This window comes from Anolis sagrei, chromosome X (genome assembly GCF_037176765.1).
Source record: "Anolis sagrei isolate rAnoSag1 chromosome X, rAnoSag1.mat, whole genome shotgun sequence".
Taxonomy (NCBI): Eukaryota; Metazoa; Chordata; class Lepidosauria; order Squamata; family Dactyloidae; genus Anolis; species Anolis sagrei.
Genome location: NC_090034.1, coordinates 55,250,078 through 55,263,245, shown reverse-complemented (window position 1 = coordinate 55,263,245; position 13,168 = coordinate 55,250,078). Strand labels below are relative to the sequence as shown.

The window sequence follows — 13,168 nt, the reverse complement described above, 5'->3', positions numbered from 1 at the left end:
GCCTGCCATAGATGTGGGCATAATGTCAGGAGATAATGCTTCTGGAACATGGCCATACAGCCCGAAATACACACAGCAACCCAGTGATTCCGGCCATTAAAGCTTTCGACAACGTATGTCAGATTACTAAATGACAGCAATAAAGGATATGGAAAGCTACTGTTGCTCGTGGGCATGCAGTTTGGGTGCCTTTATGAGGAAACATAATTCTGGACTAGACAGCAATGCTTTTCTTATGTTTTTCCCTTTCTGCTTTCCCTGCGTGATCGTAAAATACAAGAATAATTCACTTAAGTCTTCCCACTTTGTGTGTTCCAAACCATGGTTAGGGATCAAATTCGGCATTACCACCTTTGCAAAACATGAACCAGGATTTCTCTCTTTACTAATAATCACAGAGTGGTACGCTTTGGCTCAAAGAGATTATTTGTTTTTACACTGCCATCATAAAAGAACATGATTCAGGTCCCAAAGTTGTCCACCCGAGAGAGACTACGGAAGACTGATTTATACATTGTGTTGAAAATAAAAACATGTCGGAGTGGCGAAAAGAAAGGGGATCAAGGAAGGCACAGGTAACAGAGCGTGGTGGTTGGGAGGTAACCCACAACGGTGAAAACACGGACAAAAATTCTAGATCAAAAATCACACAGCGACACAGAACAAGAACTGGTTATAAGCAAGAGGTGGGACACAGCATTTTAAGGAGAGGAAAGACCCGTGCGCGCTTCTGTGTATCAGTCTACGCACAGGGTTCTCTTACCTCGGATCGGAGTACCTTCTGCCCGGAGAACAAAAAGGGAAACAAACAAACAAAAAAACAGAAGTGAAAAAAAACGAGTGGAAGGAAGGAAAAGAAAAACCCCACCCAGGAGTTTTTGAAGGACTTGCCCAGTGGGAGAAAGGACCCCGAGGCTCGAAGGAAGATTCTGGCTGGAGGTCTCTCCAAAGGCTGTGCTTTGCCATGAAAAGGAGGCAAAAACATGATCCTATTCCAGATTGGAAGGGGCTCCACGTTTCTTTGATTCAATGGGAGGCTGACCAGACAACTATGGAGGGAAAAACATTGCTCTTGTGAATTTAGAGAGAGCAAACTTCTCCTTTGCCTGCAAAAGATTTAGTCCGGACTATCTGAAAGACAGTCTTAAGACCTAGCTGTGTTGGTTGATCTCTCTTTTTAGAGACAAAGTAGGAGAAGGATGATTATGAAAATAATAATTATAATAATAGTTTGCTGTGAGTATTCCAGGCTGTCTGGCCATGTTCCGGAAGCATTCTCTCCTGATGTTTCACCACATCTATGGCAGGCATCCTCAGTGGTTGTGAGGTCTGCTGGAAACTAGGCAAATGAGGGTTACATATCTGTGGAATAATGTCCAGGTTGGAAGAAAGAACTCTTGTCTGTTTGAGGCAAGCGTGAATGTTGCAATTGGCCACCTTGATTAGCATTGAAGCTTCAAAGCCTGGTTGCTTACTGCCTGAGGGAATTCCTTGTTGGGAGGTGTTAGCTGGCTCTGATTGTTTCCTGCCTAGAATTCCCCTGCTTTTTGAGTGTTGCTCTTTATTTATTGTCCTGATTCTAGAGTTTTATTCTAATACTGGTCGCCAGATTTTGTTCATTTTCATGGTTTCCTGTTTCCTGTTGGAATTGTCCACCTGCTTGTGGATTTCAATGGCTTCTCTGTGTTGTCTGACACAGGGGTTGTTAGAGTGGTCCAGCATTTCTGTGTTCTCCAATAACACACAGTTGGTTCATCAAGTGCTCTGCTATGGCTGACTTCTCTGGTTGAATTAGTCTGCTGTGCCTTTCTGTTCCTTGATTTGTGTCTGGGCAATGCCGCTGCGTTTGGTGGTCCCTATGTAGACTTGTACACAGCTGCATGGTATCCGGTAGACTCCTGCAGAAGTGAGAGACTCCCTCTTGTCCTTTGCCGAACTTTTCCACCCAGTGTAAAGGTTTTCTTACCAGACATCAGGGGAACCACTGACTGCATAGGGAATTTGATAAAGAAGCACAACCTACACACTATCTACAGACCCACTTAGAAAATTCAACACATGCTTCATTCAGCAAAGGACAAGAGGATCCTCTTACCACTGTAGTAGTCTACTGTATACCATGCAGCTGCAGAAAAGTCTCCAGCAGCATTGCCCAGACACAAATCAAGAGGCACACAAAAGGCACTGCAGACTACTTCAACCAGAGAAGTAGGGTACCCGATGAACCAACCTGGAAACAGCATATTTTTGGAGAACACAAAAATGCTGGACCACTCTAAAAACCACCATGTTAGACTGCAGAGAAGCCATTGAAACCCACAAGCATGTGGACAATTTCAACAGAAAGGAGGAAACCATGAAAATGAATAAAATCTGGCTACCACTATTAAAAAAACCTCTGAAATCAGACAGTAAATAAAGAACAACACCCAGAAAACTGATAAATTCCACATAGGAAACAATCATGGCCAGCGAATACCTCTCAACAAAGGATCCCCAGGCAGCGACCAGGTAGGCTTTGAAGCTGCATGGCCATTCGATGCTAATCAAGATGGCCAATTGCAACATTCACACTTGCCTCAAGCAGACAAGAGTTCTTTCTCCCACCTTGGACATTATTCCATAGATATATCAACCCCACTTGCCTAGTTTCCAACAGACATCACAACATCTAAAGATGCCTGCCATAGATGTGGGCGGCAATGTTCTCTCAGGAGAGAATGCTTCTGGAACATGAGCAGACAGCTCAGAAAACACACAGCAACCCAGTGATTCCAGCCACGAAAACCTTCGACAAAATAATAATAATAATAATAATAATAATATTTCTTAGTCCTTTTGTTATGGACACAGGTCCAGCCCTTCTTGGAGGTGACCCCCTTGTTCATGCTCCCTGGACCAATCCCTTGGCTCTCGACTTAAAAAAGGGATGTATGGAAAGGTTATAGGATAGCAGCTGCCTGCTGGAGTAGGCATTCCTGGCATGGAGAGACATATGGTCCAAACAGGTATAAAGCCGTTCTCCTTTCCTTTTATCACCTGCCTTTCATGCAGAAGCTCAATCCTTGACCTCCTACTCTCTTTCCGCCTATGTATAGAAGGCAAAGCTTTTATGCAGGCACTCTGCCCAGGCTCAGAAACACTTTGCTTGGTTTATCACTGGCTGAAAGAATGCGCAGCCTGAAAAAGAAATTCGTTGCTCCCTGCCTCCCTTGTTTTGATGCCATCTTCCTTATAAAATAGCCGGACGGGGATCCTTTCTCCCACTAGCTTCCCCAGAGTTTTTTCTCCATCCATTAACGTCTACTATTTCGCTCGATAGGCTTTTACCCCAATCCTGAAAACAAAGCAAGGGCTCGCATGCTCATCTTTGGAAGTCAACAGATTGCGCTTGGTCCGAAAAGAAGTTCCTTTTGAGAGGTGACGTGCCTCTAAGACTAGATGGTGAAACTCTTTCTTTTTGTGGGATGTTCCAATTGAGACTCTGATTTGCCAAAGGGTCACCAAACCAAATCGGTTGATAACCTTTTCCTATCAAATCCTGCTCCTTTGCTTAAAAATGCCGTTCCTTCCTTTCATGCAGCACTTAATGCCTCATTTTCAGGATAAAAGGTAAACGACAAACCTGGTTATTCTTTGTTATTAGTCACTGGGGAGAGGGCACACATTTTATGGTTAAAGGATCTAGTTAGATTCAGGCTCCAGTTAGAGAAAAGGCAAGGGAAGGGAATCTAAAGAGAGGAGGATGTTAGCTTCTAATTAAGGTTAATAGCTAGTTAATGTTAATCAAAGCAGGGCTAGTTAGCTTGGAGGGAGACAGTCCGGAAGGAAGTACCGGAGCGGGAAGAAAAGGGGAGCGTTCAAGTTGTTTGAGCCTCGACCGATTCCAAGAGAGAGAGGAGGAAAGGGCAGGGAAGAGGAGGGGAAGTAGCAGGGGATCGTGGGTTTATTCAGTGGAAATAGAACAGCCTCGAACACATCCTTCTGTCTCCAAAATTCGGTGATAATAAAAATAGACAAAAAACCACTATATATATATATATATATATATATATATATATATATATATATATATATATCTGCCATCTGTGACACATCCCTGGAGCGTTTTGGAAAGAGAAAGAAGAACGGAGAGAGAGAGAGTCCGTTGGGGAATGGCTTGGTGGAAAGGCATCTTAGTACATCTTGTGTATAACTTCCTTCTCTCTCTCTCTGTCCTTCCCGCCATTTAATGTCCCCTCCCCTTTGCACCCCCAATTACTCAAACGCTTAAGTAGAGGGTTAGGAGGAAGATGGCACAAAGTGCCAAAACAAGGGCCTATGAGGGGTGGGAGGAAGGCAACACTGCCTTTTGCCACTTGTTAAGATTGAGAGCCGTTTCCTGCAGCTCCCCAGAAAGGTCAGGATTATGTGGTGAAGGAGACGAAGTTCTATATCTGGGTTCAGGTGCCATGTGGACACTTCCCTTGTCCTTGCAGTCAGTGGCCAACATTGCTCCAAATGCTTCCAATGGAAAGCTGTGCCATCCTTTCGAACTGGGGGAGCTACAAACCTACCCAAAACCATGATGGCCATCCAATCTCTTTTTGAAAAAAAAACCAAATGAAAGGGAACTCTAATATACACCTTGGCACTCTGAATTGCACTACAATATGGACCTTTTGGAGCCTCCGGTGGCGCAGTGGGTTAAACCCCTGTGCTGGCAGGACTGAAGACCGACAGGTCGCAGGATCGAATCCGGGGAGGGCGCGGATGAGCACCCTCTGTCAGCTCCAGCTCCTCATGCGGGGACATGAGAGAAGCCTCCCACAAGGATGATAAAACATCAAAATATCTGGGCGTCCCCTGGGCAACGTCCTTGCAGACGGCCAATTATCTCACACCAGCACAGAAGCAACTTGCAGTTTCTCAAGTCATTCCTGACACGACGAAAAAAAAATGGACCTTTTGTTGTGGGAGGGGCTGCAGACCATGTGATCAGAACTGGGCATGTTCAGGACTCAAGACTCCATTTTAGTTCAGTGTTTGATTTAGACATCCGGAGGATCAGTATGCTGTATAGAAGCTGTTAGACTCTTAGAGAGAGTAGAAGCCATCTGTGTGCCTTTAAGAAGACTGCAGAAACAGTTCAGTTTAGACTTCAATGCAGGAACAATATGCTTGGAGTCTTATTAGACTCTCAAAACTGAGAGATGCTTTGGACTATAGACTGTTGTTTCTAAGGATGAAGCCCTGTGTTACCTACACAGAGAAACTACTACAACATCCTACTTAACTGGAATCATAATTAGAGTGCCTATATGCTGTATACATGAAGTTTTGTGAGTAAATCAACTCTGTTACTTTTAAAGAAGACTGTTTATTTTGTCTTTTGAGAGCACGATTTAAAAGCAAATACATTTTAAGGGAGAGTAGATGTTTTTGTGCAACTAAAAGAACACTTCTGAAACTCTGCTGAATATATATGTTTTTGTGCATTGGCATGTCTTTGTCCCTAGAAGTCCAAAGACATAGGGGCGTTCATTAAAGATTTCCCCTGACCCACTTCTATTTATCACAGGACACTGAAACTGCACATGTGTAATGATATAAGTCTCTATAGGTTACGTACCAATTTACAACTCAGAACTTGATTTGACAGGTGCTGAAGTGATGTGAAGTTTGATAATGTTTGATAATGGACCCAGTGGAATACAGAGCAGTCATCAAGTTCCTTTACTTGAAAGACTGCACACCAAAGGGGACGTTCAATGAGATGAAAGAGGTTTATGGTGAGGATTCCCCATCATATGATGGAGTCAAGAATTGGCATCATCAATTCAAATGTGATCCGACTTCGGCGGAAACAGCTGATTCCAGGGCGACCCCACTCTGCTATTGATGAACACACCATCCAGCAAGTGGAGGTTGCCATTTTGGAAAATTGCCGTGTAACTATTCACCGCCTAGCCCAAAATGTCAAGATTAATGTGGGGTCCGTAGAAAAAATAATCCATGACCATCTTCACATGTATAAGGTATTCGCTCGCTGGGTCCCCTGGCTGCTCACACCTTTCCAGAAGCAGAAAAGAGTCAAATGCTCTCAGGCTCCATTGACAATGTGCCATGGAAACCAGGAGGACCTTTTCAACAGTGATCACACAGGATGAAAGCCAAGAGTTGGGTATGTGCGTCCATCACTCTGATCCTGAGACTCAAGTCCAGTTGATGCAATGGAAGCATCGTGACTCACTACCTTCAAAGGTGGCACATACCCAACTCTTGGCAGGCAAGGTCATGCTCACAGTATTTTGGAAACAGCACAGAGTACTATGGATGGATTTCCTAGCTAAGGGTCCCATGATCACTGGGGCATATTATGCTTCACTGCTGCGGAAACTAAGGGCGGCCATCAAAACCAAGAGATGTGGCATGCTCACCAAAGGTGTCCGGCTTCTGCAAGACTGCACCAGTTCACAACTCAGATGTTGCCCAAATGGAAGCATGCTCCTGTGGCTTTGAAATCCAACCGCATCCCCCTTCTTCAGCTGACCGCACACCATCGAACTTCCACCTCTTTCTAACAAGGATGTTATTTTTGAAGGGCACGCATTTTTCAGATGATGAGACTCTGATTTCCAAAGTCACAATGTGGCTTTTGGAGCAACCTGTCGACTTCTACAAGTGAGGTGTTTACAGTTGCTTACAAAGATGGGAGAAGGATGTGTCCCTAGGTGGAACCTATCTAGAGAAAGACTAAGAACTGGGCCAAGTTTCATTGCTCTCAGTCCACAGGAAGTGGGTCAGGGGAAATCTTTAATGAACAACTCTCGTAGGTACATCAGTTTAACAGCGGAGAGACCTAGTTGCCTTGCATGAATGCTGGTGAATGCCATTTTCCCAAAAAGGTTGTGACTTCTAACAAGGTCATGTCTTTCCTGTGACCAGTGGTTTTCCCAAAAGGTTAGGAATCCCATTTCCCAAATGGTTATAGAGATTCACATTTCCCAAAAGCTTCAGGGCCCACAAAAGGGGGTTCAAGGGGCTCACCTCCCTTTTAAAAACGTATGGCCCAGAGCTAGTGATTTAGGCCCCATCTTTCGGCAAAACGCCCAGGTTGCATCTTTTCCCCCAAAACTGCATACACAACATGGGAAACTTCGACGACCGAATAAGTCAAAAAAAGAAAGAAAGGAAAGCCTTTGAAACAGCAGTTTTGAGGCGTCCAACGGATTTGGGGGAAGCAATGCAAGGACTCCAATGTTCTCTGAAAATATCTATTTAGAAAATGAGGAAGTGTTTCAAAAAGGGTTTGTTCCCTCGAATGGATACGTCAAGAACGTATGTTGTTTGAAACGGGCAGAATTATCCCTACTGAAGAAAATTCGTTAGTACAAGAGACAAGCCGCATGCCTGTTGGGAGGAAGCCATTAAGAAGGGATTAGTTGAAGGGAAAGGGGATGAGACTGGGACGGGATAGTAGCAGGTTTGGGTCTTTTTGTCGTTTTGGTATTTTTTTTTAAAAGGGATTATTGATCCAAGTGTAAACCGCACTTACCAAAGGTATCTGAATGTAACAAAATGAAAAGGAAACAGAAAAAAGGGGAAGAAAATTAAAAAAGGAGAGCGTTGTTATAAGCCAGTTACTTCAAATGGGAAATTAAAGATAACAGGACGCACAGACGCACGACACGACGAGACGTCACAGACAGACAAGTCATTTCTACACACAAGTTGAGATTCCCCAAAAAAGCAGAGCACTTAATCTTTTCTGCACGAAGTGGGAGTTTGTTTGGAGTGACACTGTTTTCATTGGTTTGCTGTGAGTTTTCCGGGGTGTCTGGCCATGTTCCAGAAGCATTCTCTCCTGACTTTTCACCCACATCTATGGCAGGCATTCTAAGAGGTTGTGAAGTCTGTTGGAAACTAAAAAAGCGGGGTTTATATATCTGTGGAAGGTCCAGGGCAGGAGAAAGAACTCTTGTCTGTTTGAGGCAGGTGTGAATGTTGCAATTGACCCCCTTGATTAACATTGAATGGCCCTGCAGCTTCAAAGCCTGGCTGCTTCCTGTCTGGGAGAATATTTTGTTGGGAGGCATTACCTGGCCCTGCTTGTTTCCTGTCCCCATGTTTCTAGTTTACAACAGATCTCACAACCTGCCATAGATGTGGGTAAGAAGAATGCTTCTGGAACATGGCCATACAGGCTGGAAAACTCACAGCAACTCAGTGATTCCGGCCATGAAAGCCATCGACAACACACTGTTCTCATTATCCCCTCCAAAGCCCATCTTGACATAATTGGATGGAAAGATTGTCTAGAAAGTCCCAAAAGTGGATCTAGTTGCAGAATGGATGCGGCTTGACACGACTTTAACTGCCAAGGCTCAATGCTATGGGATTTGGGAGTTGTAGTTTGGTAACACACCAACTGGGGCTGCGGTGGCACAGTGGGTTAAACAACTGAGCTGCAGAACTTGCTGACCAAAAGGCTGGCGGGTCAAATCCGGGGAGCGGGGTGAGCTCCTGTCATTAGCTCCAGCTTCTGCCAACCTAGCAGTTCAAAAATATGCTGTTGGGAATTGTGGGAGTTGGAGTCCAGAGACCCTGGGTTGGCCCAGGCCTGGTTTAGACTCATCATCCACTTCAAAGCAGATGGTCTGGATCCAGAAACCTGGGTTCTTTGACAATTTAGACTCATATAATCCACTTCAAAGCAAATAATCTGGCTAGATTGCCATAGAATCCAGGTTTCTGACTCAAGATTATCTGCTTTGAAGTGGATGATATGAGTTCGGGCCTAGCCTATCTCCGCGATCGCATCTCCTTCTATGAACCGGTGTGAACTCTTAAGATCTTCTGGGGAGGCACTCCTTTCGCTCCTACCACCGTCACAAGTACGGTTGGTGGGAACGAGAGAGGGCCTTCTTGGTGGCGCCCCCCCCCCCCCGCCGCCTCTGGAACACCCTTCCAAGGGAAATAAGACAGGCCCCATCCTTCCCCTCCTTTCATACGAGCTTGAAGACTTGGTGGTTTCAACAAGCCTTTGAGAATGACCAGTTTTAGTCCAGCCCCAAACACTGTTAAATATGGCCTTGCACTTCTTACGTATTACCCCGGTCATTCCTCTAATAGGCCCTGGAAATGAGCAGTCACAGACCTGTACCTACTATTGCAGTGGTTCTCAACCTGGGGTCCCCAGATGTTTTTGGCCTTCAACTCCCAGAAATCCTAACAGCTGGTATACTGGCTGGGATTTCTGGGAGTTGTAGGCCAAAAACATCTGGGGACCCCAGGTTGAGAACCACTGTACTATTGCTATTAGCCGTTAGCCTGTTATAGCACTGTACTTAATTCCCGCCCCCCTCATATTTTGAGGTTGCACTAGCCTTGGCCCAGCTTTTTAATTGCTGAACAGACAGGATTATTTTTAATATACATGTGTTATTGTAATAATTTTATGCTTATGTTGTTTTGTTAATTTCATGTTATGCTGTTTACTTGTAGGTTTCGGAGATGTTATTTGGAAACCGCCCTGAGTCCTGCTTGGGGAGATAGAGCGGTATATAAATAAAGTTGTTATTATTATTATTATTATTATTATTATTATTATTATTATTATTATGTTAGTAGATCAATAGGTACAATTCCAGTAGGAAGGTAACGGTGCTCCATGCAGTCATGCTAGCCACATGACTTAAGACGTGTCTATGGACAACACCAGCTATTCAACTTAGAAATGGAGATTAGCAGAGTCGGACACAATTAGACTTAATGTCAAGGGGAAACCTTTACCTTTACCTATAGTGCACCAACCCTCTTTGAATAACACCATGCTAAACTACAACTTCTAGGAATCCATAGCACTGAGCCATGACAGTTCAAGGGGTGTCAACTAGGGCACCGCAAACCCATTTGCTTCCCCCATAGGAGACAGACTGTTTTCCTATATCTTGCCTGGCTGAAAAGAGACAACGTCATTGGAAAGAAAGAAGATTATTTTCATTTTGGTTAAAGATCGGGGAAACTTTTAGGTAGGCTGTTACATGGGGGGAAAACGGATACATACACACCAACACAAAACTGGAATGCATTTGAGGAACACGACACGACACCAACAGAAGAACGTGGGATGGAAAGCTAGATTGAAAGACACTGAAGAATTGAAAGGAAATAAATTACTGGTTTAAGAACAGATGAATGGGGAGATGACTGCCAGGGAGGACAATCGCTTTCCATCTAAAAAGTGAGATACAAATCCTCAGACTTTCTCCATCTCTAGGCCATTCTACAGTCCACTTTCCAAAGACGGAAACTACTCGGTGGCCATAGATTTAGGCCACAATAAGGACAAGGGCTCCCTGCACATGTTAAGATGCATTATGTTTTCTTTCATGGCAGGGGCCCAGACTAGATGTCTATTGGAAGTCTCTTCCGTAATCTTATTATTATTACATTCGAGCAGAGTCTCACTTATCCGACATTCCGTCTTATCCGACACTCTCATCCAACGCCCCCCTTTTCTTCTAGCATTTCCCCTTCAATTAAAGGAGCACCCCCCAACTCTCTCCCCATTCCCAATAAGTGAAAATGGCAGGAGGAGGGAGGAAAAGGGGGAAAGAGGCAGGACCCCAAGTGGAAGCGTCCTCCCCTCTGTGATTTCCATGCTCCGCATCCGGGAACTTACTGCTGGTCTACTCTAGCCTAGAGGCATTGCCTTGCCTTAACCCTTGGAGTTCCTGTTGTTAGCATTCTGGGTGTCTAGCGCAGCGTCGGACAAGTAACGGTAGGAGACTCCATATTATCCAACATTTTCATTTATCCGACATTCTGCCAGCCCGTTTATGTCAGATAAGCGAGACTCTACATTTATTATTATTATTATTCGTCTCTCCTCAGCTCTAAGACTGGCACTTCAGAATTAAACCTTACTCTATGCATTAAGAGACTTCAACTCCCAGAATCCACCGCTGATTTGGCCAACGGTCAGCGATCCTGGGAGCAGAAGTCTGAGGGTGCGGTGACACTAATTAATGCCTTGAGCCACAAGGAGAGATAGGTAAGAAATAATAATAATAATAATAATAATAATAATAATAATAATAGGTTTGACACCACTTTCACCACCAGCACTCAAAGGTATGGAATTACATGACACAGTTGTTGACTTGTCAACAAACTACAAGTCCCACAATTCCATAAAATTGAGCTAAAGCAGTGCCGAATGATATCAATCCTACAGTGCAGGCGCACTCAAAGCTTTGCCTCTTTGTTGGGTCTTCCTTAGATTTCCTCAGTTTCACAGGAATCCTGGGCATGGTGGAGCCTCTCTGGCAACAGTAGACTGACTTACCTGAAGGCAGCAAGTGATCCGTTTTGCTTCAGGTGGATGTAGATGCAACAGCTAAGTGTGAGCAAGGGTTAATAGTGACAGTAAGGTCTGAAGGCAACACTCCAGAGAGGGTCGGTGAATGCTCAAGACCAGGGAAAGGCTTTCCCCGTCACCCTCCACAAATTTGCAATGGGCCTTGACAATAGCAACAGAAAGAATGCACCCAAAGCGAGTCGCATACTAGCTCCATACACTCCGGAATATGAACATTGGGAAAAGCTCACCTCGGCTCCTCTCCTACCTGATCTCAGTTGCTTGATACGTCCATTGCTCGCACTGGGGTCGACGGGGAGGAAGTCTTTAAACCAGGCAATTTCGGGGTCCGGATTCCCGCTTGCCGCACACAACATGGTGGCTGTCCGGGTGCGCTCCACCACCTTCAGCTGGGGCCCCATATCAATGACTGGGAAGCCCGGTGGCAACTGGTCCTCTGCGCAAAACAACAAAGCGGAAACGGGTCAGAATAGTCCCTGAATAGTCCATGGACCTTGGAGGAAGTCAGGGAAGGGGGTCCAAATGCAGGATATTAAGGGTAAAGCATGTTAATGACTGCAGGTGGTTTACGTAACTTCAAAGCACATGGCAAAGACAACGAAATGGATAAGGATACTTTATACCTTGTCTATCCAAATGGACAATGTAAGGAGTCAGTGTTTTGGATGAAAACAGAGGAAGAATTTGTCAGGAGAGAGTTTACTGTGGTCTCCTTCTGTGGGATGAGAGTGCAATCTGCCAAATTATTATTAATAATAATGTCCCACTTTTATGACTTGATTGAGACACAAAGTGATTGAGCTTATCCAGTGGATTTTCAGGGCCAAGCGGAGATTTGAACCCTGGTCTCTCAAACTCCTAGGGGACATTTATACCGTAGAAAAAAGACCCATCAAGCCATGCAGGAACCTTTGTGGTAGAAACATACGTTCACACACACACACACACACATCTATACACATAATAAAAGTGAAAATATGTATATAGGCGGCTGGGGTATCCACTTCCACCGTCAAGCTCCCACGTCCACAAATAGCTATAACTCCCATTACTCAGGAGACACCAAAGACCCTCCCTCCAATGATATTGCAGGTTATAGAGAGTGCCGTAACCATGTCCAAGAGCCCTGCCAATGTCCTCCACCAACACCATACTGCAAATGAAGGACAATTTCATCCTAGATTTTGTTTTTCTTCCTTACTCTCTCTACTGGTGTGGAATTTGCATGAACCTGCGCACTCCTCTGCCATAACCCTTTCCTATTATTTTCTATGACACAGAGCAAACAAAGGAATTGATCAGTAACTGAACATACTAGAGAGGTTTGGAGAAAATTCACCATGATTTATAGGAATTATAGGTCCTGGGATGTATAGTTCACCTGCAATCTAAGCGCACTCTGAACTCCACTAATGATGGACCTGGAACTAACTTGGCACACAGAACGCCCATGACCAACAAAAAATACTGGAGGTCTTTGGAGGGATTTGTAGTAGCTGTAGTTCACCTACATCCAGAGCACACTATGAACCCAAACAATGATGGATCTGGACCAAACTTAGCATGCATACCCAATATGTCCAAATTTGTAATACTGGTGGGTTTTGAGGGGAATTGGTCTAGACATTTTGGAGTTGTAGGTACTGGGATGTAAAGTTCAGCTGCAATCAATGAGCACTCTGAACTCCACCAAAGATGGAATTGGACCAAACTTGGCATACAGAGCCCTCGTGACCAGCAAAACATACTGGACATCTTTGGGGAAAATTCACCTTGATTTGAGTGAGTTGTAGCTCACCTACA

The 13,168-nt window shown here is 44.5% G+C and overlaps 1 protein-coding gene across 1 annotated transcript in view; it reads right to left on the bottom strand.

The window, feature by feature from the left end:
* Positions 1-13,168, bottom strand: part of PTPRS (protein tyrosine phosphatase receptor type S) — a 214,728-nt gene that overhangs the window by 119,412 nt on the left and 82,148 nt on the right. The window contains exons 5-7 of the mRNA XM_067473477.1: positions 11,613-11,801; positions 7,538-7,546; positions 764-781 (exon numbers count right to left, since the gene is read on the bottom strand). Of these exons, the coding sequence (XP_067329578.1) occupies positions 764-781; positions 7,538-7,546; positions 11,613-11,801 (216 nt within the window). The remainder of the gene's footprint in view (positions 1-763; positions 782-7,537; positions 7,547-11,612; positions 11,802-13,168) is intronic.